At 37.2% G+C, this 25,608-nt stretch overlaps 1 protein-coding gene across 1 annotated transcript in view; it reads right to left on the bottom strand.

Moving 5' to 3' along the window:
* Window positions 1-466: 466 nt before the first annotated feature.
* Window positions 467-25,608, bottom strand: part of SMCHD1 (structural maintenance of chromosomes flexible hinge domain containing 1) — a 129,076-nt gene continuing 103,934 nt past the window's right edge. Inside the window, exons 43-48 of the mRNA XM_065889575.1 lie at window positions 24,220-24,329; window positions 23,760-23,830; window positions 17,555-17,726; window positions 9,117-9,275; window positions 8,723-8,825; window positions 467-1,518 (exon numbers count right to left, since the gene is read on the bottom strand). Coding sequence (XP_065745647.1) covers window positions 1,494-1,518; window positions 8,723-8,825; window positions 9,117-9,275; window positions 17,555-17,726; window positions 23,760-23,830; window positions 24,220-24,329 — 640 coding nt within the window. The 3' untranslated portion in view covers window positions 467-1,493. The remainder of the gene's footprint in view (window positions 1,519-8,722; window positions 8,826-9,116; window positions 9,276-17,554; window positions 17,727-23,759; window positions 23,831-24,219; window positions 24,330-25,608) is intronic.

Genomic DNA, 25,608 nt, shown 5'->3' with positions numbered 1-25,608 from the left:
AAACTAACATGTATAAAAGTAAATTTATAAATATAATTACATAACCATGAAGAGATGGTACCATGAAAATGTTTAGCAGATATAACTGAAAAGACATTATGACAGTAGAAAAATGATAGAAATTAAAATTTTTTTACTAAAAAGTATTATGTGAAAGTTACATACTAAAAATATTAATCCTACCCATTTCATAATGACTGTAAGTAACCAAGTCATAACCTCAAGAAGTTAAAAAACTCAGAAGGTGAAACTTACCTTTCTGGCACTAATATTTAACAGTTAATAAGTAGTAGTTTTACTTACAAGGAATCCAATCTTTGTTTTAGTTAATTCTTATTACTGCCATTTTGTTTCTTCAACAAAACAGTTAAATGACTTCCAATTATAAAGAGAGGTTAAATATCATATTTTACCAAGGTAACTTTTATGGAGCTTTAAATTTTAAAAAAGGAAAACACACCTATTCAACAGGGAAGAAACAATCTTCTTTATTAACCTCACTGTATAGTCAGAAAGGATTAAAAAACACACATTTCCTGGGCCACAAAACTGTACCAAAAGTATTTCCTTATAAAATAACTTCACAATCCAATAGTCCTGGACTGACACAAAGACATATATTGACATACATTAGCATGAATTAAGACACAATTCAAATGTTTTTGCAGCAACTTTCTAGTAGACCCTTATTCCCTTAATGAGGGAGTGTACAACTTCTTTAACCCCTTAAAAATAGTAATAAAAAATTACAAAATAACGTAAACATAGAATTAAGGCTGAGACTATATAATCTAGTATTAATAAAGTCAAACAATACTTATAAAATTGCTGCTGCTGCATATTATATATATATACACATATATATACAGGATAAGTCTTTAGAAATTTAAAATGCTACTGCTGTCACAAGTCCACCCATCACTTTAATGTTTTTCCATATATCTTAACATCTGAGTTCCCAGATACATGTGCTTGTCTACGTTTATTCTGAATTCTTAAAAGTTTCCTTGCATATTTACAATTAAATACCTAACCTCTAGAATTTTCCTTAAACGCAACAGACGTAACAGTTATGTTAAATAAATTCACACAAAAGTAATAAAAAGGTTTGCTTTCAAGAAATAGTTGTAGCATATTCATGATAAACATACTGAAAAATAGTACATACACTTTTCTTCAGGATTAATAAATGCTATGTGTCAGTTTTGCAGTCACTACCATAGCTGCATATCTCTGACACACCTGCAAGATAATGACAACCAAAGGGCATGATGACTGGAAGAATTCCAGTAAACCCATATTGTTCCATGAGATTCACAAAACTGAATGGTTGTTACCAGCGCCATCTGGCTAGACATGGAAATACATGTCTAGACACTTGTTATCATCCCCAGAAGTATTCGTCTGTAAGTCACCCTCTTGGTCTTCTGAAACAGAGCTGCAGAAGGCAGGGCATTCTTAGTGAGACCAATGGCCCCCTCTTCTGTCACCTCTCACACATCTGTTTTGGTTATAATCCTGATCAAAATGGAAAAAAAAAACACAGTAAATTTTATGTACCAAAGTTTTCCTTTCCTGTAACTCCCTCATCAGACCTGGATCGTTAAATATCCAGTGGAACTATGTTCTACTAATTATAATAATTCTTGGTATAAACAGACAATTAAATCCTTGTATATAACCACTTCTTTCACATGTATGCAGCAAACAAAAGCTTAACATAAAAACAGTAATTAATATATACAGAGGAAGGGATAAGTAATTTGTAGCACAGTTCTCTGGAATGGTGTATCCCAGACCAAAATTCTGCAGATTTTTGCCTATTTTCCCCTTTCCTAAAATGAAATGACCATTTAAAAAATTAACAAGAATTACAATGCTCATTAAAGTCACAAAGACAAGCAAAAGGAAAAACACTTAAAAATACCCACAATTCCATTCACGTAGAGATGAACAGAATGAACATTTTAGTATATATTTATGCAGATATTTCCTTATTCAGATATACTTTTAATTTATTTATTTATTTTTTGCGGTACGTGGACCTTTCAGTGTTCTGGCCTCTCCCATTGCGGAGCACAGGCTCCGGACGCGCAGGCTCAGTGGCCACGGCTCACGGGCCCAGCCGCTCCGCGGCATGTGGGATCTTCCCGGACCGGGGCACGAACCCGTGTCCCCTGCATCGGCAGGCGGACTCTCAACCACTGCGCCACCAGGGAAACCCTATTATTTTTTAATAATAGTTCCCTGAACTGCCATCTCCAAATAGAAGACACACAATTTTGATAAAGAGCTATTTTGTAATCTTTATTAGTAGAAAATCAGGGCTTCCCTGGTGGCGCAGTGGTTGAGAGTCCGCCTGCCGATGCAGGGGACACGGGTTCGTGCCCCGGTCCGGGCCGCGGAGCGGCTGGGCCCGTGAGCCGTGGCCGCTGAGCCTGCGCGTCCGGAGCCTGTGCTCCGCAACGTGAGAGGCCTGCGTACCGCAAAAAAACAAAAACAAAAACTGAAGCCTCTACTGAAGAAAATGAGTCTATTGCATAGTATATATTGCTAAGTATATTTTGTTGATTCTAAAATCCACATTTTTCCACATTTAACATCTCTGAAATCTACCTTATAATGTCATGAGTTAATTTGCAGTGTTTTAATGTTTCATGAAAAATGGTGTTTCTAATAATTACTGACATCCTACAGTTGATGAAATATGGTATATAATCCCTATAAAAGCTACCAATAAATATATAAATAGGTAATAGCCACATACTAATATAAATAATAACATAAACACACACACATTATGTTATTATTTCCTACTACTGAATTTGTTTCCAATTGTATGGATGAAATATATCACTATTTCAGTACTGTTAAAGATACTTTAATTTCAAGTGCTGTAATATTTTTGATATGGTGTGATTTATGGAGAACAGGCAGAGACTGGGGCAGAGGCTGGGGATGAGGAAATTACTAATTAAACAGTGACTTAAATTTTAAACTGAAATTTAAAGTGATTTTAAATTTCCCAAAGGTAAGCAGGATGCAAAAGGGAAGCCATAGGCTAGAATTCACCAAATTTGCAACCTAAATCTTCTCACCTGCCACCACAAAGCTAGACATTTGTTTTCTGTGTGCCAGAAGCTGTACTGACAATATGGTCTCTCTCACTCTATGAAAACATTTACACTCCTCCTCCTTTTCTTGATAGTCTACAGTTTTGCTATGAATTATCTTGGTATATCTTTTGTCAGTCATTGTGCTGGGCGTTCAATGGACCCTTTCATCCCTGGGAATTCTCTTCCACATGATTTTTCTTCTCCATTTTCTTCTTTCTAGGATTCCTGATAGTCTCAGTTGGTTCTCTACATCTCCTCTCCTTTCTCTTCACATATTTTCCCTATTTTTCTGTGAAGTTTCCTTTACTTTAGTCCTTTGAATTTTTTTTTCCCCCTCCTCGCCTGGCTTCCCCCACACTTAGTTCTTTGAATTTTTAAATTTCAGCAACAGTATCTGTAATCTTGTCCTGGCTGTTTTTTTCTCCTAATACCCCCTTAGTTTCATGAATATAACTCCTTCGGCAATCTAATCAGGACTTATGTACAGTTTTTAAAAGAGTTCGGTTGAATCATCTTCCAGGGGTGGTTTTGCGATTTATCTTGGATCTCCCCTCACATGTTGTTGACTCCCCTCATATGTGTGATGTCTCTTGGGTTGTACGATTACATTTAAGAAAGAGGACTGTGCTGCTGGCCTGGATTTCTTCTGCTGTTATAAAAATAGAACTGTTTTCCCATTATGGCTCCTCTCTGAGTGGGAATTTTATGGGATAGTGGGAGCAGGGGCGTGGACAAACAGGCTTTGCTTTAAGGGTGTGGCTGGAGAGCCAACTAGTAGGTTGCTAGTCCCTAGATGCTGGCAATAGACAAGCCTCTAGGGTGCCACCAAGTACACCAGAAGCCAATATACCAACATTTAACTAACTAATTACCATCATTATCTAACTTCCTGGTGGGAGCTTTAATACCTGGAACAAGGGAACAAAGCTCTCAAAGTTTGGGGTTGAAAATTTGGCATGTTCTAGGCTAGGTTTCCTCTCCTTTTCCATTCTGCTCTCATCCTTCCTGTTTTGGGCTGGACTTCTCTGACTGAGTCTAGGGTTCCACCAGGCATTGTGTCCCTCTGTCTCTCGACTACTCCCAGTACCTTCTCCTTTAGTATATTCCAGCCTTGTTTCTATCCTGTAATTCCCAGAAAACCTCAATCAAATGTGAAGGCAGAAGGAAGACCATTTCAGACATGCAAAGGCTCCAGTTTCTTTCTACACACTTTTCATAAGGAAGTTATGAGAGAAAGAAAGACAATGAGGGCTTCCCTGGTGGCGCAGTGGTTGAGAGTCCACCTGCCGATGCAGGGGACCCGGGTTCGTGCCCCAGTCCCGGAAGATCCCACATGCCGCGGAGCGGCTGGGCCTGTGAGCCATGGCCGCTGAGCCTGCGTGTCCGGAGCCTGTGCTCCACAACGGGAGAGGCCATAACGGTGAGAGGCCCGCGACTGCAAAAAAACAAAAACAAAAACAAACAAACAAAAAAGAAAGACAAGGAATCCAAGAAACAATGGATTCAACTCAAGAGAGCAGCCAAGGAGGACCCAGAAGGCCTACATGGTTACTAGTTACTAAAGCAGGTGGAAGAATACATGATCAAGTTACATACTGAAGGAAAAAAGAAAATTAGAAACTCCACAGAAGTTAACAACATCCAAGAAACAGTCTAAATAAGAACTGGATTAAAATTTAACATAATTTTAAGAACTGATACAATATAGAAGATTTATTTGACTTTCATGCTTGGAACACTGACTGACGGCCTAAGTAAGTGTCATGACGTTAGAACCTTACAGAGAGGGAAATGTAATCCTAGCACACACTTTGCCTACACTATATATTTACATAGCCATAATAATATATGTTGTTTATCACCTTCTACCTTTGAAAAAAAGCATAGAGGACTGGGTTGATGGTTACAGGAGAGAATATAACTAAATAATCACGAGAAAGGGTAAGTTCTAAAATAATTCAGGACAATTTAGTCCAAAAGTCATGAGGTGGGCCAGGCAAGACAGACCTCCACACCAAGGTGTTGGGTGGGCTGTGCTGTCTGAAAGCTGATAAAACAAGACCAACATAATGTATACAAAAAATGGAGGCAACAACAGAATAACCAAAACAGTAAAAACAAAGGTTGCCTCTGGGAAATGGGACGGGGTAAGGATACACAGGAGCAAGATTTCATCATCATAAGCTCTTTCAATATCTGTGCTGTCCAATCTGGGAGCCACTAGCCTCGTGTGGCTCCAGAGCACTTGCAATGTAGCTAGTCCTAATAGAGATTTGCTGTCTTCTGAATTTTGAAGACTTTGTATGAAAAAAAGAATTTAAAATATCTCATTCATAATTTACTATTTGCAGTATGTTGCAATGATAGTATTTTGTACACTGTGTTCAATAAAATATACTATTAAAATTAATCTCGCTGTTTCTTTTAAAATGGCTCCTAGAAAATTTTAAATTACATGTGTGGTTCACATTTTACAGTACAACACTAAATCTATACACCAATTCATTAATATACATGTATTACTTTAATGAAAATGATACTATTACTAACAACTTAAATATAAACTAAAAGAAACTTTAGCCCATACCACCTCTGAATTGCTACAAAATCTTAATAAATAAGATCCAAATTAATGACATCATTTGTAGTTCTGTAGAACTGTAAGGTCCTAGGCTAACTCAGTGCTGAGGCTGCAGGGTAGCCTCAAGAATATGTACTTTAAAACTGCTTGACAGGAATTTCCTCACTTGGTCTTTTAAAAAACTGGAAAAATGTTTCCCATCTTCCATAAAACACTTCTTTTTTTTGTTTGTTTGTTTGTTTTTGAGGTACACGGGCCTCTCACTGCTGTGGCCTCTCCCGCTGTGGAGCACAGGCTCCGGACGCACAGGTTCAGCGGCCATGGCTCACAGGCCCAGCCGCTCCGCGGCATGTGGGATCTTCCCGGACCAGGGCATGAGCCCATGTCCCCTGCATCGGCAGGCGGACTCTCAACCACTGTGCCACCAGGGAAACCCCATAAAACACTTCTTGAAAAATTATGGCAAACCTACAGAAAAGCAGAAGAAATAATATAACATTTTGCCCACTCTTATTTTGATATGCTGTCGCTTTTTCATCCTGTAGTGTTTTAGAGTATATCCCAGACATCATGTTATTCAACTGGTAAATACCTCAGTACACATTTCTAACTGTATATTTATCTTATTATAAACTCTATGATGCTGTTATACACAAAATTCACAATTCCTTAATATATCTAATATCCAGGTGATTTAAAAATTTCTCCAAATTTTTTCAAAATTGCATTTTAAAGATTCAAATCCATATCCAAACAAGGTCTACAATTTGCATTTGATTGTTATACCTTTCAGTTACTTTTATTCTATAACAAACAGTTCATCCTTCTCCCTATGCTTCTTTTATGTCATTAATTTATTAACAAAACCAGTCATTTGTCCTGTACAATGTTATATTCTTGACATTCTAGATTTGGCTAACTGCTTCCTGGTGGCATCATTTAACTTGTTCCTAAATTTCCCTTATTTCCTGTACACCTGGAGTTAAACTGAAGGCACTTCTCAAATTCGTGAGAGATTTAAGCTTTGATACCTTAAGGTATCTATTGTATGCAATGAATTAACCTCCTGCCTGGGCATCTAGAATGTTAGATGAACTATCCTGGGGAAAAGTCACCCAGTTTTCTGCAGTGCTTATTTCCTGCACAGAACCCCAGCTGAGAAAGGCTGACTGGAAGCTTCATTAGATTCAGGTTATTTCTCTACTGAATCACATAATAGCAAATATCCTGCTTTATAATCAGTGGGTTCAGGAATGTCCATCTGATCTTTCCATTATTAGCATTACTATTATTTTTTTTCAGGCAAGGCTTTATTGGGGCCCCTCCTACAGCAGGGGGGCCATTATTATTAAGTTTCCCCCTCAACTTTTTACCTAATAATTTGGGTAACCATTGATTATTATTTCCTAAATCTATTATTTTATTAGGAGTGGCCAAAATGTGATGTTTTAATTTTATCATGCTTCTTATACTTTATTCTTATATAAAGAACTTTATAAAGAAGACCTTCTATAAAAAACTTTCTCCAATTATTTGGTTACCCTGAAAGTTCACATAAGAAAGAATGAACATGTTTTTTCTATATGAATATATCAATGAGTTGGTGTCATTATCTCACAATTTTTTTGCAAGATATTATTTTGGGGAGGGGCACACTATGGCTTCAGTCTACCTCTCCAACCACGTCTTGGGACTTTCTCCCTCTTATCCACTATATTTTAGACTCACAAGCATCTTCTCAGTTCCTCAAATATGCCAGGCTTGTTATTTTCTCAGAGCTTTCATACCTATTCTCCCTCTGACTGAAACTAATCCCTACATGGCTGGCTTCTCATCCTTCAGTTCTCTGTTAAAATGCATCTTTCCCAACAACCAACATCGTTTTCCCATTATTCCACATCACTTCATCCTTTGTTCTTCTTTTTTTTTAAATTTATTTTTGGCTGTGCTGGGGTCTTTGTTGCTGTGCGTGGGCTTTCTCTCATTGCGATGAGCAGGGGCTACTCTTCGTTGTGATGTGCGGGCTTCTCATTGAGGCTGCTTCTCTTGTTGCGGAGCACAGGCTCTAGGCATGTGGGCTTCAGTAGTTGTGGCATGCAGGCTCAGTAGCTGTGGCGCACAGGCCTAGCTGCTCCGCTGCATGTGGGATCTTCCCGGACCAGGGCTTGAACCCGTGTCCCCTGCACTGGCAGGAGGATTCTTAACCACTGCGCCACCAGGGAAGTCCCCTATCCCTTGTTCTTTTGTAAAACTTAACATTATTCTATATTTTTACATATAGAAAAAGGTTTACTTTTTTGAATTGTCCTTCTTCTGCACAGGATTGCAGACCTCCCAAGGGGGCAAGAACCATGTCACTTTTATTTACCCAGCAACATACAGCACAAAATAATCAAATGGTTACTGAATAAATGTAGAATATGTAGATGGATAGGGCATAGAATACCAATTCTAAATACCACGGTCTCAAAGGAACTCCTCAAAGGTCAATACGAGAAACTTATTCAGGCAGAGTCTATATTTGAACCTTTTGAAATAATGTATAATAAATCCTAGTACTATGGTATCTTTCTGTGGGATGGCCTTACTAGCATCTATACTGAAACAGACAATTTTCTTCACTGAGTTAGGATGCAGATGGCTTTGTTGGCTTCTTGGTGAGCTATGTAAGTGGTATCTGATTTTCCAAACCACATATCATAAGCAACTTCTATATGAGTAATGTACAAATGATTCTGCATATTCTATATTCTATACTTAAGTTGCTGATCCTATGAAGCAGAATACAGTGTATTAGAAAGTTTCCAAATAATTTGCAAAAATCATTTAGAAAACTGGAGCATCCTAGGAGAAAATAATGATTACATCTTATCTTCATTACCCATCATCATTCAGTTCAGTTAAACAGAAAAAAATTAATTCTGGTTCAAGGTGGGTAAAATACCCTCATGCTATATTTAAAGTATAAAGAGCCAAAACCTTGACAAAGTAAGCAATCATAACTTTCGGGTCATAGTAGACTCACCTATTTTGTCTTGTAACTTCTCTTCTCATTCTCTTAGGAGGAACTGGACAGTCTGTCATTGGATGACGCGGTGAGTCATTACACTTACGTGTGGGAGTCATACCTGTAAAGACAGAAAATTTAGAAAACAAACCTTTAAAAGACCGGAATTACTATAAGCAATAAAAGTGAATGTCTTAATTTATAGAAGAGTAATTAATAAATAATACTGAGAATGCTTCTTACTACTCTTGCTGACCGAACAGCTTACAAACATTTGTCAGTTCACTTGGAGGTCAAGAGTGTCTGTAATTTAAATTCTGGATCATTCGCATACTTTCTTCTTGTAGCTGAACTCTCTCTAATCATGAACACTATCTTCATGCAGAGAAAGATGTTAAAAAAAATACAATACCTAGTTTTTGCTCTATCAGTTTGAGATTCTTCTCTTGTTCATCAAGTTCCTGTTTTTTCTTCTTCATATCTGGAGTGTGAAGGTATTCCAACTGCCCGTTAAGGTCCTTGTTCACACTGCCCAACCTGCACACAGCAGTGCGGTACTGCTGAAGAAGATCTGCAAAGAAACCAAAGACATTCGATTAAAAGTACTGATATCATATCAAAGCAGTGTTTTAGGAAAGAACAATCAGCAACACTGAGTGTTGTTATAGTAACGTGGGAACTACTTTTAACGTTCAGTGTAAACAAATAAAATAAAAAAGCACAGTTTAGAGCCCAGCACAAGACTGGTGCTTGTTAAATATTAATTTTCTTCAGCTGCTTGACTTCAATAAATTTCTGTGTCAGGAAAGAGTTTTCTGTATAAAAGCACTCTGAATTAAATCACTCTCTCAGTCAGTGTTTACATCCTGTTTGATACTCAGTATTCAATCTAACTCCACAGAAATTTGTGAGAAGAGGAAGAATGCACTAAATATAGCATTATTAGAAAATCCCTGCTTCCCGGTACTGATGAACCTAGTGGCAGGGCAGGAATAAAGATGCAGACGTAGAGAACGTACTTGAGGGCACGGGGTGGGGGGGGGGGGGAGGGGAAGCTGGGATGAAGTGAGAGAGTAGCTGACATATATACACTACCAAATGTAAAATGGATGGCTAGTAGGAAGCTGCTACACAGCACAAGGAGATAAACTTGATGCTTGGGCTTCCCTGGTGGCACAGTGGTTGGGAGTCCGCCTGCCAATGCACGGGACACGGGTTTGTGCCCCGGTCCGGGAGGATCCCACATGCTGCGGAGCAGCGAAGCCCGTGCACCACAACTACTGAAGCCCGCGTGCCTACAGCCCATGAGCCACAGCTGGAGAGAGCCCGTGCGCAGCAACAGGGACACAATGCAGCCAAAAATAAATAAATAAATTAAAAAAAAAAAACAAAAAAAAACTTGATGCTTTGTGACTATCTAGAGGGATGGGATAGGGAGGGTGGGAGGGAGGCTCAAGAGGGAGGGTATATGGGGATATATGTATACATATAGCTGATTCACTTTGTTGTATAGCAAAAACTAACATTGTAACAACACTGTAAAGCATTTATATTCCAATAAAGATGTGAAAGAAAAAAAAGAAAATCACTGCTTCCAAAAGACATGATCATTACCTTAAACACAGCTTTCAAAAACACTCTTGGATACTTAATTTTCAGAAAGCTTAACTTGCATTACTTTGTTTAAAAACATATTACATTGGTCAAGTTTGAAACTATTTATTGCCTGTTTGTATAATTTATTAGACACCAAAAATTAAATACATTGACTATACTTTAGTCCAGGGGTCAGCAAACTATGTAGTCCATGGGCCAAGAATGGTTTATACAGTTTTAAATGATTACATTCTAAATGGTTATATAAATATGTTCATAACACCCTCAATTTTGCCTCCTGGATCACAGAGCCTAAAATATTTACTATCTGACCCTTTGAGACTCTAGTCACACAAAGATTATCAATATTCATGGGAACAGGCATAAAAACACCCAATTGCTTAATAAATATATACAGTGGGTTTACATATAAAACTGTGGAAGAAATTATTTGACTCAGGGTACACGAGATATGAGATATTCTATACTTTAAGGGTCAATAACAGTATTTTTAAAAAACTATCAAGCATTCTGGGAACGAGTGAACAAACACACACCTGTGAACACTTATGAGAATATTCATATATTTAAATATGAATTCCATATATGTAACTGAGTGATGACAAGGTCCTTATGTTTCTTAATTCTTTATGATTTATTGGGAACTCAAAGGTAACTAAAAATGTCTGGTTTTCTGGTTTGATAGTATTTCTAATTTCATGTTAAAGTTAGGTTTTCTATATGCATAAAATTATATTTATTTTGTATGTGAATGAGTTACAAAATTATGTTCAGATCCATATGTCAGGGATGCTGCCTAATTCAGAAGACGATACACAAAAATTTCAAGTCGCTAACGGTTGAAACCCTACTTCTTAACATAATAAGTTAGTTATGAGGTTCTTTTACCTTTTAAATACTCAAGAAAAAGTATGTTCAAAAGCTTTAACAGAATATTAAGTCAACTTGTTATTTATAAACTGAAAGATGGATTATTAAATACTTCCCATTAAATGGAGCACTAATATTAAGTTCATATTTTATGCATAAGGTAGACAGAAGCAACTTAATTTAATATGCCTTAGCAATTCCCAATTTTTTGTACATGAAATGTAATTTCTATTTACCATAGTGTCTATAAAAGTCTTTTCTAAGTCATTTAATAACATTTTGCCAAAGAGAAAAGCTAAAAATTCATATTTAATTCTGTTTATAAATGATTTTAGAGCTCTAACATTATATGTTGTCTGAAAATTTTAATTATCTAGGAAAAAAACTAATGATGCTTTACTGTGAAAACAGCAAAATACTTTAAAATAAAAAATTAGGGACTTCCCTGGTGGTCCAGTGGGTAAGAATCCACGCTCCCAATACAGGGGGCCGGGGTGCAATCCCTGGTCAGGGAACTAGATCCCACATGCATGCCGCAACTACAAGTTCTCATGCCGCAACAAAGACCCTGTGTGCTGCAACTAAAACACGGCACAGCCTAAATAAATACATAAATATTAAAAAAAAAAAGTGTAGCTTAAAAATAAAATTAAATTAAAAATTAGTTCATGTAAAGGGACAAAAGCTCAAATTACAGTGTGTTTATTTCTCTATGCTACATATTAAGAAAGATATATAGATTATTTCAATGTATCCAGGGGTAGACTCTCTGGAAACAAATCGGAGTAGAAGTTCTCGTAAATTTTGTCACTTAATTTTTAGGTGACACATTGTTCACTGAGGCAGATCTGGAAAAATATATAGAAGAGGATAATGGAGAAGTAAATTATCTCAATTATGTAATTCAGGAAAAAAACATTTTTCTTTCTACTCTTTTGTGTCACTGTGCAAATGAATACATACACTGTCCTGAACTTGGCAAAGTTATTTTTTTTTTAAACATCTTTATTGGAGTATAATTGCCTTACATTTTTGAGGTTGAGATTCCTCATCTGTAAAATGAGGGGAACAGCAGTAAATGAAATAATTCAAGTGACAACCTTAACAATGTATGTGGGACATAATAAGCCCTCAAATAGTAACTATTATTATTCTCTTGAAAATTGCTTATTCATGTTATCCACTCATTTCTCTATTAGTCTTTGTCTTTTAATAATAAGACTATAACACCTTTGTCTACTATATATGCAATTTTCCCCAGTTTGTCATTTGCCCTTCCATTTTCTTCAAGGTGCTTTAAAATTTTTATGTAACCTTAAAATAAATTAACTATAAAATGCTTTCTCACATGTGCCAGTACTTGTCTGTCAAAAAGCCCTTCCCTCCAAGGTGGGTGTTTCTATTTTAGATAGGCTGAGCAGGGAAGTCCCTGAAGGTGTGACATTAAAGTATAGAACTGGAAGGAAAAGAATCAAGCCATGAACGCATCTGGGGCAAAACCATTGTAGATGAGGGAACATTAAAATAAAGTGTTCCTTTCAAGATTAAACTTTCTTATTTCTATTCAACTGTGCTAAGAACTTCCTGAACACAGCTGAAGAATGGTGGTACTATAAGTTTTCTTTGCCTGTGCCATTTTGGGAAATAGGTTTATTAGTTTCATAAGATGCCCTGAGTGATCTCCATTTTTATCTATACTCTGCAACAAATTATATTTGAAATTCACTTATGAAAAACCTATAGGATGGAGTTAACTCTTTGAACACTTCTTCAGGCAATGGTCTGTATAAGTTTTCTTCCTTATTTAAATCAATTTTGTTCACTTGCAATTTTCTAGAATTTAGTCCACTTTATTTGGACATGCTAAATGTATTTATAATATTATGAAAACCTAAGAAATCTCTATTTCTGAATGCATCCTTTGAGCCATTACTCCTATTGTATTTATTTTTGCCCAAAGACCGTCTTTACAAATTGTATATTCAATACAAGGGTTTTCTATTTTTGCAATCCATTTGGTTGTACTTGTTTCTTGAGATGTATTTTTTCCCTCCTCTCATTTGAGTTGAATGGTTAATTTGTTTTTCTCATTTAATAATAAAAGTGTTAAGCCTGTAGGTTTACATTTGATCTCAGCTGTCTTCATGCCTCTTATGTATAATGTGTAATATTCTCATTCTTTTTAATATTTAAACTTTTTTTGACAAAATAGTTGTTTCTAAATATCCACTATTTGAGCTTACTTTGGGAGGAAAGGAATAAGTTATTTTTTAGTTCTGTTACTATCCTAAGTAAATTTTGCTTTTCGTAATTTGTAGTCTCATTGTAGCTGAGTAGCAATTTGATCAACTGAATTTATGGCCATTTTTTGTGACATATTACCTTCTTACCTAAGAAGGTACTGGTATTACAACTTATTAGGTAGAAAATTCCTTGTTTTTTGACTAACGACCTGTCATGGATTAATGGTTTCTCATAACAGTATTTCTGTCTCTGTATAATCAACAGTTTTAAGAAATTTGATTATGTAATTTATTGCATCAAGTTAATTAACTTTTGGTCCTCTAGGATGGAATATATCTGTTATCAAAACGAATCTATCTTTGTCCTTTTAGTGCCATTGCCTTGAAGTTAACTCTGACACTAATACTGTTACTTGTGATTTTGTCTATTCAATGTTTACATTTCTTCTTTGTTAATTCTTTAATTTCACACTGTATTGGTGTAGAAGGGAGTTTCTTATAAAAGATATAAAGCAGTGTCATGGAGAGAACAGCCTTCAGGTACAGCTGGCTCTGGGTTTGAGTTCTGTTCTATGGCTTACTGACCATGTGGCTTCTCATGTCATTTAAATTTCCACACTTCTCTCTTTACTCACTTTATTTAACTTTACTTCCTGGCACATGTTAAGCACTTAATAAATGGCAGCTATTTTTAATATATCCTAGCACTAGATTTTAAAAATCTGAATGTCTTTAAATGAAAGAACTTCATGTATTCACATGTTATTCAAGGTCTTATTTCTAATCATCTTATTTTACAACATGTAAATACTCGTTTTTTCTTCTGTTTTATGCTCTTAAATTTATTTGCTCTTATTTCATTATCTCATATCAAATACTATAATGCAAAACAGAGTCTAAGCAAAATTAGAAGACACTCTGCTTTTAATTGTGCTAGTAAGCAGGCAATTTTTGTGGTGGTAGTCTAGTTCAAAATTGCTTTTTCTCTGCAAACAATCCCATGATACACAAGGAAGAGTTTCCTCAAAGCTCTATTCTATCTGATCCTTACTATGGCTGGCTGATTTCAGAGGGAACTTCTATCTCCTAGGAGGTGTGGGCTCTGAGTCATGTTAAGAGATGCCCTTCTAGGTGAAGATGCAAGGAGCTCAGGCTGCTGAATGTCCCAGAACCATCCTTGTTTTTGTCTTGGCTGTTTCCAATCTCCTTTGAATGTGTGATTTCCTCCACTTTCTTTCCAATACATTCCTGTTTCACTTAAAAGTGGTCAGGCCTGGGCTTCCCTGGTGGCGCAGTGGTTGAGAGTCTGCCTGGCGATGCAGGGGACACAGGTTCGTGCCCCGGTCCGGGAAGATCCCACATGCCGCGGAGCAGCTGGGCCTGTGAGCCATGGCTGCTGAGCCTGTGCGTCCGGAGCCTGTGCTCCGCAATGGGAGAGGCCACAACAGTGAGAAGTGGTCAGGCCTGGTTGCTATCGCTTAAAATCAAAAGTACCTTATACATATCCAGTAATTTTAAATTGTCTCATTTGATTTTTCAAACTGTTTGTCTAATATTTGAGTGCTTATTGTTGAATCATTAGTCTGTATGTGGAGTGTATCTTTGAAGATATTTATCAAGAAGAAAAAGTAACTGTTATATTTTTTAAGTCCTTGCATTATCTGTTAACTTTACATGTTTGACAAACCAGTACGGCACAGAAGTCTTTAATTATAATCTTTTCATCCCAAAGATCTATGGATAAGGCCTTACTGTTATACTGACAGTCAGATGCCCAGGGTAAACTGGAAATTCTGTCAAAAATACCTGTGCATTTTTAAAGTTCCACAGGTAATCCCTTTTAGTTTGGGATCCACTGCCATAAACTGTAGTGCTGGAGTGATAAGGGTTGAGGGTTTTTATGCTGATTCACTACCTCTGACTAAATTGTTTTCTCTTATTTCTTGTAAGTTTGTTTAGATGTTCACTTATTTTCTATAGAGAAGATTTTTTCATACATTCACTGTCATCATTAACAGAAGTATGAAACTCTGTACTGTTTATAACTTAAACTTTCTGTATATTATGATGTTTTGACATCTTAAAAAGCCTTTCTGGCTGGCGAGAGATTGCCACGCCTGGGACGAGCCAATTCTCAGAGATAGCTAAGCGTCTAGCATGCCTTTGATACACAAACTAACCAATCCAGAGCCAAGCTTCCTCTATCTGGCACCTGCACCCCAAGGAGTCACATTCCTCTGCCTTAATCATCTCAGAGCCAGGTACCAGGCAACTAGCTAGAAACCACGCCTAGAGCCCAAAGACCATCGAAATTATTCAAGCAGGTCAACCCTAAACTGTTGACCTTGTCATCCCTTTGCTGCAGAGACCCCAGTAAAGGCTGTGGCTGAAGTACTCTCCTTGCTCCTGTCTTCTGCCTCCTGACCGCCCTGGTGTTCTTCCATATGGCCCCTGTGTGACAGGCTGTGCCTCCTGTCCCTAGGACCTGTGAGTATAATAAACTTTGTTTTCCTGAGCCTCTCTTGTGTCTCCTCTTGCAGCTGCACCTGACTATCTCATAAAAGGAATTATGAGATATCCTACCATCTTTCTCAATTACTATTTTAAACATTGCTGGGGGCTGAAGTAATAACGCCAAACTGGATACTACCCAAATTCCTCAACAGCAGAATAATAAAGAAATAAATTGTGGTATACGTACACAGTGGGATACTAACCTGCAATTAAAATGAACTACAACTACATACACAGTGTTGAACAAAGCCAGACACACAAAAAAGCATGGATTGCATAATTCCATCTACATAAAGTACAAAAATGGGAAAAACTAATCTATGCTCTTTTAAGTCAAGAAAGTTGTTATCCTTTGGAGAGGGGGTCGGGCTGTGACTCGAAGAGCCCTGAGAAGCCTTCTGTGGGGCTGATAATGTTCTATTTCTTAATACAGAAGCAGTGTTCATTTTGTGAAAAGCCTGTATATTTATGAAATGTGCACTTTTCTCTATGTATATTACACTTAAAAAAATTAACAACAAAATGTGGTGTATACAACACACAATAGAATATTATTCAGTCTTAAAAAGAAATTCTGACACATACTACAACACTGAAGCGCCCGGAGGACATTATGCTAAGTGACGTAAGCCAGTCACAGAAGGGCTAAGACTCTGATTCCACATACTTGAGGCGCCTACAGGAGTCAATGCACAGAGACAGAGACCTGGGCAGTTGCCAGGGGTGGGAAAAGATTTCTGAAGTTTGGCGGCAGAAGATTGGGAATGTACTTAACACTAGTGAACTGTACATGTAAAAATAATTAAGATGATAAACTTTGTTATATGTATTTTACTACAATTTACTATATATTTTTAAAGTTAACAACAAACTACTTTTTGCTGGAAAAGTAGATATCCAAGCGTATTAGAACTATATAAAATTAAGAGCAAACAGGCTCTTAGATGATGGCCTGCAGGGGACCCTCTTGTAAAGTATAAGCACTTCAAAGCACAGACGTACAGATAATTATATCGGCCAACTAGAAACAAGGGGACACAGCCTGCAGAAGGGAAAATGGGGAAGGGAGGTCACATGTCACACACACTAAAAAAGATCTATCTAGATAGTTACCAACTTTGAAATAAAAAGAAGTATTATGATTTGATGACATACTAGTTTCCTCAACAAGGAAATCTTTTATTTCAAGGTAAGAATGAAAATATGGGGCTTCCCTGGTGGCGCAGTGGTTGAGAGTCCGCATGCCGATGCAGGGGACACGGGTTCGTGCCCCAGTCCGGGAAGATCCCACATGCTGCGGAGCGGCTGGGCCCATGAGCCATGGCCGCTGAGCCTGCGCCCCGCCTCGGGAGAGGCCACAACAGTGAGAGGCCCGCGTACCAAAAAAAAAAAAAAAAAAAAAAAAAAGAATGAAAATATGAAGGAAAACCTACTTCCTATATACGTATTTCAAAACTATTTGGTGTAAGAAAGCTGGAAGTACTGGACAAAAATGTCTTATTCATATCTGTTACTGGTTACGTTTTGATGTTAGAGTCTTGATAAACAAGGTCCAAATAAAGGGTTAAAATCAAATGAGAAATTATTAAGTACTTATTTAACCTACCTATTTGTTCCCCTAAGATCAGGCACTGTTTTGGTACTGGAGCTCCAAAGACCATTCCCCGAAGTTTATCCATTGGAGGAGCTTTATTCTGAAGGCCCCCAAACTTTCCATTACTTCGAATGCGATCTCCATCTCTGGTCAGCAGTGTAGGACAATGTGTAATTTTAACAACCTATTGTAAGTAAATGGATATTAATTAGCGAGTCTATAAAACTTATTTCAACTGCTCTAAGAAAACAGAAATCACTTAAGGGTTCTGAGATAAGAAATGACATGATCATGGTAGTATTTTCACAAAATTAATTACCTAGTGATGTGTAAGATGACTAGGGGGAAAAAACCAGAGGCAGGGAGATGATTTAGACTACCTCTCAAGTGTTAGCCTAAACTAGAATAGTGACAACACAAATGGAAAAAAGTGAAATTGATGACCTGATTGATGGCTTGATTGATAAGAGGAAGTAAGAGAGAGGGCCAAGCCAGAGACCTGTGTGCTTCTGAAACCCAAGGCAGTACCCAGCCTGTAGCACTAGCTCAGTTTCCTTCTGTTAGAAGTTTTCCAGATGACCAAAGGCTAGCAAAAAGGATATTATATTAGACTGAAGAGAATACAAACTCAAAAGCAAAAGGACAAATCTTCAGAGGACAATACTATGAGTTCAGTTGTAGGAGGAAAAAGAGCTAGTGTGTTGAGAATTGGGGGAACTAGAATTATATAGTAAAACCTAAGTCGTGGAAAGGGAAGTAGAAAGTGTTAGTCAAGAACTAAATTCTTCAGAGAAGTCAGAGAATAAAAGAAAAACACTAGATTTAGTATTATATGATCTTCAAGAATATTCTTTCAAATAAAGGTCTAGGATATACAAAAATAAAACGTTCAACTTCACTGGTAACCAGAAGTGGAACTGAAATAACTTGAAGTGGAATTCAAATGAGATATTTTCACTACTCAAAAATGTTAAAATACACACACACACACATACATACACACACACACACCACAGAATGTTGGAGAAAGGGTCTTCTTGTACTAATCTGCTCTGGGACAGCCCTTCTCAAAGCAAATGTGACAAGTGTTTAAAACCTTAACAGTTAGGGACTTCCCTGGTGGCAGAGTGCTTAAGAATCCGCCTGCCAATGCAGGGGACACGGGTTCGAGCCCTGGCCCGGGAAGATCCCACATGCCTCGGAGCAACTAAGTCCATGCGCCACAACTACTGAGCCTGCACTCTAGAGCCTGAGAGACACAACTACTGAAGCCTGCGTGCCTAGAGTCTGTGCTCCCCAGCAAAGAGAAGCCATGTCAATGAGAAGCTCATGCACCACAACAAAGAGTGGCCCCCATTCACCACAATTAAAGGAAGCCCACGCACAGCAATGAAGACCCAACGTGGCCAAAAATAAATAAAATAAATATATTAAAAAAAAAAAAAGCTTAACATTTTGCATGACCCAGCAATTCCACTTCTAAGAATAATCTGAAAAAAATCATCACAGATGTGAACAATGTGCACTGAAACATTGTTTTAATAATGAAAAATATGAAACTTGCACATTTCAATAAGTTACATAAATAAGTTATGGCACACTCACATAATGAAACAGAATGCATACATTAAAAGACTAAAGAATAATTTAATAACATGTAAAAACACCTACTCCAACTTAATACTGTGGATTAAGTAGTTTCTGAATTATAAAAGATTAAATAAAATATAATTTTTAAAAACGAAAAGCAATAGGACAGGTAATAAAGAATCATGACTAGTATTTATTCTTTTAATATAATTCCAAGGTAATTTACAGGTATTTTGCCGTCAAACTGGGTACTTTCTATAAAATTTAAATGCAACAGAATGTCTATTTCAAGAAAATCTGTGGTGAATTCTTTGGTGAAATGAATCTTTTAGTAAAACAAACCGCCACACCTTACTTTCTTAGTTCTGGTTTGGATTTGTATGTTTCCTAATAGTGAACATTAAAAATACAGACAATTAATGTACTATTACCATATTGTTATTAAATTATATAGTAAATTAAATTATTCTTATTAAATTATCAAATTTCAGGCAATGTTTTTACAGATTTAGTACCATCTTAAATAACAAATACACTCAAATTTCTTGTCTATTTTCTTGTTAACACACTCACTGACAGTATGAGTTACAGGCCTCTGGCAGAAGGGACAGTTTTTCAATTCTCAAATGGCATGGAAGAAAGGGGAAATGACAAGTTGCTATTTAATGGGTACAGAGTTTCAGTTTTACAAAAAGAAGAGTTCTGCAGATTGGTTGTACAACAATGTGAATGTAACACTACTGAACGGTGCACTTAAAAATGGTTTAGATGGTACATTTTGTTATATGTATTTTACTATAATTTACCATTAAAAGAAACTTCAGTCCTCACTAGGCACTATATTAGGACAAAAAAGATCATGACAGCTTTTACAAATTCAGTGAGTGAACAACAGTGCTACAGTTCTGGGCAATACTTATTCACAACTGCTGTAAGGATTAGCAAGGAATGGAATCAACAAGGGGTTGAAGTAGTATAAATGGCATGAAGAATTTAGGAAGAGAAAATGATAACAAAGACTCCTGAAACCTAACAAAATCACCAAGAGATGTCCTAACAGCCTTTTCTTAGAAGAGCTTTAAAACAATATTTAATAGGTGGAGTGACTTCACTAAAAACTTTGGAAGCAAAGAAATCAGTATGTGCTGTTCCAGGTGTCCCCAACCCCCAGGCAGCACAGCAGAAGGTGAGCAGCAGGCAAGTGAGCGAAGCTTCCTCTGCCACTCCCTATCACTCGCATTACCGCCTGCACCATCCCCTCCCTCCCACCCCATCCTTGGAAAAACTGTCTTCCACAAAACCGGTCCCTGATGCCAAAAAGGCTGGGGACTGCTGTGCTATACCAATTATGAGGAACAAATGCTGTCCCCGCTTTTGTCACATATGCTGTTACTTAAAAAAAAATTTATTTTTTTGATGTGGACCATTTTTAAAGTCTTTATTGAATTTGCTACAGTTTTGCTTCTGTTTTTCGTGGGTTTTTTTTTTTTTGGCCATGAGGCATGTAGGATCTTAGCTCCCAGACCAGGGACTGAACCCACACCCCTGCATTGGAAGGTGAAATCTCTCTCTTTTTTTTTTTTTTGGCTACATCAGGCAGGTCTTAGTTGTGGCACGAGGGCTTCTCTCTAGCTGTGGTGCGCGGGTTTCTCTCTGGATGTGGCATGCGGGTTTTCTCTCTCTAGTTGTGGCACATAGGCTCCAGAGCGTGTGGGCTCTGTAGTTTGTGGCACGCAGGCTCTCTAGTTGAGGCATGCGGGCTTAGCTGCCCCGCAGCACGTGGGATCTTAGTTCCCCGACCAGGTATCAAACAAGCGTCCTCTGCATTGGAAGGCATATTCTTTACCACTGGACCAGGCAGTCCCTGAAACGTGAAATCTTAACCACTGGACTGCCAGAGAAGTCCCTCTTACTTTTTTTTGAAGCTATGGATTGGTGTCTTTCATCAGTTCTTAAAGGTTTTCAGCCATTAGTTCTTCAGATATTACCTGTGATCCTTTTATCCTCCTCTTCTTGGCACTCTGATTAGATTTTTTTTTTTTTTTTGCGGTACGTGGGCCTCTCACTGTTGTGGCCTCTCCTGTTGCGGAGCACAGGCTCCAGACGCGCAGGCTCAGCGGCCATGGCTCACGGGCCCAGCCGCTCCACGGCATGTGGGATCTTCCCGGACCAGGGCAGGAACCCGTGTCCCTTGCATCAGCAGGTGGACTCTCAACCACTGCGCCACCAGGGAAGCCCGTACTGGATCATATTTTAAACTGACCTCTGTTTTCTCTTAAGTAACTGCATCCTTACTCACTTTCAGCTATAATAATTTGCAAGCTTATAGTGTTTACATACATGTTTATCACCTGCTATTTCCAAGTCCCTAACACCATATTTATTAAATTTAATACTTCTTCTGTATCAAAGAATTCAAAGACCTCTGGATTTCAGATCCAAAGAGACTATTCCTCTACTGAAATTTTATTCTATTTCTTATTTTATTCAATCTTTACAGCAGCCCTCTGAAAGGTGTTTCTTCACAGTAGATTGCCTTTCTTTTCTCATTAAGTAAAACTTAGAAGTAATATAGAAGAGATAATCTTTCTTAATATATACAACAGTATACAATATATTCTCCCATCTTGTTTATATTACATAAGCTTATTTTTAAAAGGGCATCAACTTATATATTATCATTTGGCAACTTTTCAACAAAACACTATATTTTGTACGTCTTCCTTGTTAGGACATATCAATCTGCTTTATGTCTTTTTAACAGCTACATACTACTCTACTGTATAAATTACTGTAGTAGAGTTGTGCAATCCCAACTGATGGACTTCACACTGCTTCCAAAGTGTCTTAAAATTTTTTAAATATGCTAATGAATATTCTTTTTTTTAAACATCTTTATTGGAATATAATTGCTTTATATCTAATGAATATCCTTGTACATATCTTTATATACTTGTGGGAGCATGTCTGTAAGATAAATTATTTTAATACGTTGTGATGGTACAAAGATGGCGGCAACTTCTTTGCCCCTCCCATGGAGAAGAAAGAGTCTATTTCAAACTCCCCACTCTCCGATGTGGGTCTGGGCTGGCCAGATTCTGAACTGACTGCTGGGACTTAAGAGACCTGCAACTTCTGCCATCACTGCTCTAACTTCCCTTCTTAGGTCCCAGATGCCATTTGAAAAAGCCCCCAGCAGCCACAAGGAGAGGTTTGCATAGAGATATCTAAGTCTGCCAGCCTACCAAGTGCCAAACCAGTAGCCAGTATCAACTAGCCAGTACAGGTGGGAGATAAACTAAGTAGGAACTAATTCATTTTCAAAAATATTTTCAAGGAAATATTTCCAACCCAGAACTTGCTGGGTTGGACTGTTTTTCTTCCCCAGCCTGTTCAGCTAACAAAATGTTCTTGAAAAAGAAACGGAAAGCCTCAGGGCTAAAATCAAATCCAGGGTACAGCCAGTAAAATGTGGCCTCAAAGTCAAAAATCAAGTGAAGGATGCCCCTATGTTAAGACCTCAGAAAGATTTAAGGCACTACTTTCCACATCCTCTTAGCTAGAAAAAGGTTTCTAAAAGCCTTCATGGCATTATCTCACACACCCGTGAGTGGGGGTGAGAACAATGACCCCAGCAGACAGCACCAGCTGAGCCTCTGGCCAACTCCAGCTGAATCCCGGATGGCTACCAGCATCAACTGCCAGCTACCTGAGTGAGGCATTTTGGAGCTTTCACCATCTCAGCGCAACTAGCTAACACTACGGGGAGAAACCCACCGAGAAATGAGTACTAATATGTTGTTACTGTTTAAAGCCACTAACTTCTGAAGTGCTTGTTATGTAGCAATAGATAACAGAAACACTTATATTGCCAAACTGCTCTCCAAAAGTATTATGGGTCGAATAGTGTCCCTCAAAATTCCTATGTTGATGTCCTAACCCCCAGTTCCTCAAATATGTGACCTTATTTGAAGACTGGGTCTCTACAGAAGTAATCAAGTTAAAATGAGGTCATAACAGTGGGCTCTAAGCCAATGAGTAGTTTCCTTATACAAAAGGGAAATTTGGACACAGATACATATAGCTGCGAACAGACACAGGGAGAAGATGACCATCTATCTACAAACCAAGGAGAAAGGCATGGAACAGACCCTCCCCTCATAAGCCCTGGAAAGAACTGACCCTTCTCACACCTTGAATTTCGGTTTTAAGCCTGCAGAACTATGAGACAACATTTCTACTGTTTAAGCTACCCAGTCTGTGGTGCTTTGTTACAGCAGCCCTAACAACTAATAAACAAGGGCTACGTCAAATTACATTTCCAACAACATTATCTGAGTGTACTCTTTTTCAATACCACCATCAATAACAGATACTGATTTTGAGTCTTAGGACAATTTCATAAACATCTCGTTTTAATTTGCATCTTGGCAAATTCATTCCTATATTTTGCCCAATTTTATGCTGCTTATCAATCTGTAGGATTTAAATTGGTTTTGACAAGGCTACTTAGTCATCTGCACATGTCAACTAAAATAAAATTATTTCTATACAGAGCTATGTATTAAATTTTTAAAGTACACATTAAAATTGGAGCTACAAATTAAAAAATAATTCAAATACATACCTCTTTTCTATAATGATTAGCAGCATCCAAATTATCCAAAATAATGGTGTCTCCTAACAGCATACCAAACACTAAAAAATTCAATTAACAAATTATTAAAATTACGACATCTTTTTTGGTCACATTAGAATATTAACACAAGCTTCTGGTGGTGAGCATGCTGTTGTGTACTCAGAAACTGAAATACAATGATTGTGCACATGAAACATTTATTTTTAAAAAACTGAGATATTTAAAAAAATCTTAACATATATTACAAAGTTTTATTAGAAATAATGCTAGTAACATAAGAATTTTATTCAATATTTTCCTCTAACAGGAAAAATGAGAGAAGTAAATATTAATAAAACTATCACTTATAAACTAAATAAGAACATAATTTTCCATAGTCAGTAATTTATGTATCTGGATCACAAATGTTAACATCTGTATAAAAAAAAGCCATCATAATTTCCTTTACCTGTTTCACAATGTTCTACATTATCTGGAAACGTTAACAAATCTCGGGCAAAGACAGGATCTCCAATGGGTTTAAAATACAATTTTCCATTTCGGTAATGAGGCAGAGCTCTGAATTTTAAAAAAATTTAAACAAAACATGTAACTTTTAATCAAAAATATATATATACTATGAAAAACATATGAATATACTGATTGTTTTTGTGATCATTTAATCAACTCCCTATGCAAGGTAATACTGCTAAATTATTAACCGTTATGCCTTTAGAAATGAAAACGATATTTACCGTATAAAAATATCTTAGTTTTATCTGTACTGCTATTGTCAATTAGTTTGTAAAATCAATATAAACTAACCTTTGTTTAGTTTGACAAGGAAAGGAGAGAAGCAGCCTCTCAAGCTGGCCCTAAACGAGGATGCCAATGATATGACTGTCTCATGTGGAGAGTGGCCCTAGAATAGACGGGGGGAAGGGGCAAGGCCCAAGACTGAGCATACGAGAGGGAAACAGCCCAGTACTCTGGCCACCTGTCCTCTGACACACTGTACAGAATGAGCAACTCAAGTCCAGGGATAACAAGGAGATTCAAGAGATGGAGGCTGACTGGGGTGTCAGGGCTTTCCCCTTCCACATACGGTAGCTTTTCCCAAATCTTGTAGGTAGGAGTAGAGGTTGGGGTGGCTTTAAGAGCTAGTTAACTCAATCCCAATAACAGGCACAATACCAGAAAGAGAGAATAACTAGCTTTTAGAGCAAGCATTAGCCTTAAATATCAGATTCATACTTTCCTTAAATCAAGAATTCTTAACTTGGTCCTCAGGGATTATGAAAAAAAAGAGAGGACCTCCTGGAGGTAAAATTACTTTTACAAAAATTATTACCCTTATAAACACAGTCATTATGATTTGATAGGATTTCCCATGTTGTTTAAAATGGGTGCTGACTGGTAGCAGAGTAGGAGATTTTAGAAGCAGATAGATTTGAGTTCAAATTCCAGCTGTTTCCTGAATATATTTTTAGATTACAAAGTGAAATAAAATGTTAGTTTAATGACACAGTAAGCTCTTAACATTAGTTTCCATTCTCCTTCAAGTCCCCATACCTACCCAGCTGTACACCTTGCAAACTTTGTTTAGGAATCTAAGAAAATTATTGGTCAATACTCTGTTATACATTTTAACATTTTTGTTTTGCTACCACCATTTTGTTTTAGTCTTTTAAGGTAGATTTTTAAAAATGGCCAAAAATTAGAGAACATATAAAATATTTTAAATTTTAGATTAAAAATGCCTAATTGGTTTGCACAGTTATTTCCTAAAAACATACTTTGAAACGTAAATGGGAAAACACTTAAAGAAACCAGATTTATATTAAAACAAAGATGTAAC

Source organism: Phocoena phocoena, chromosome 13 (assembly GCF_963924675.1).
Source record: "Phocoena phocoena chromosome 13, mPhoPho1.1, whole genome shotgun sequence".
Lineage (NCBI taxonomy): Eukaryota > Metazoa > Chordata > Mammalia > Artiodactyla > Phocoenidae > Phocoena > Phocoena phocoena.
The sequence above is the reverse complement of the archived record's forward strand: the minus strand, read 5'-3'. Positions and strand labels throughout refer to the sequence as shown.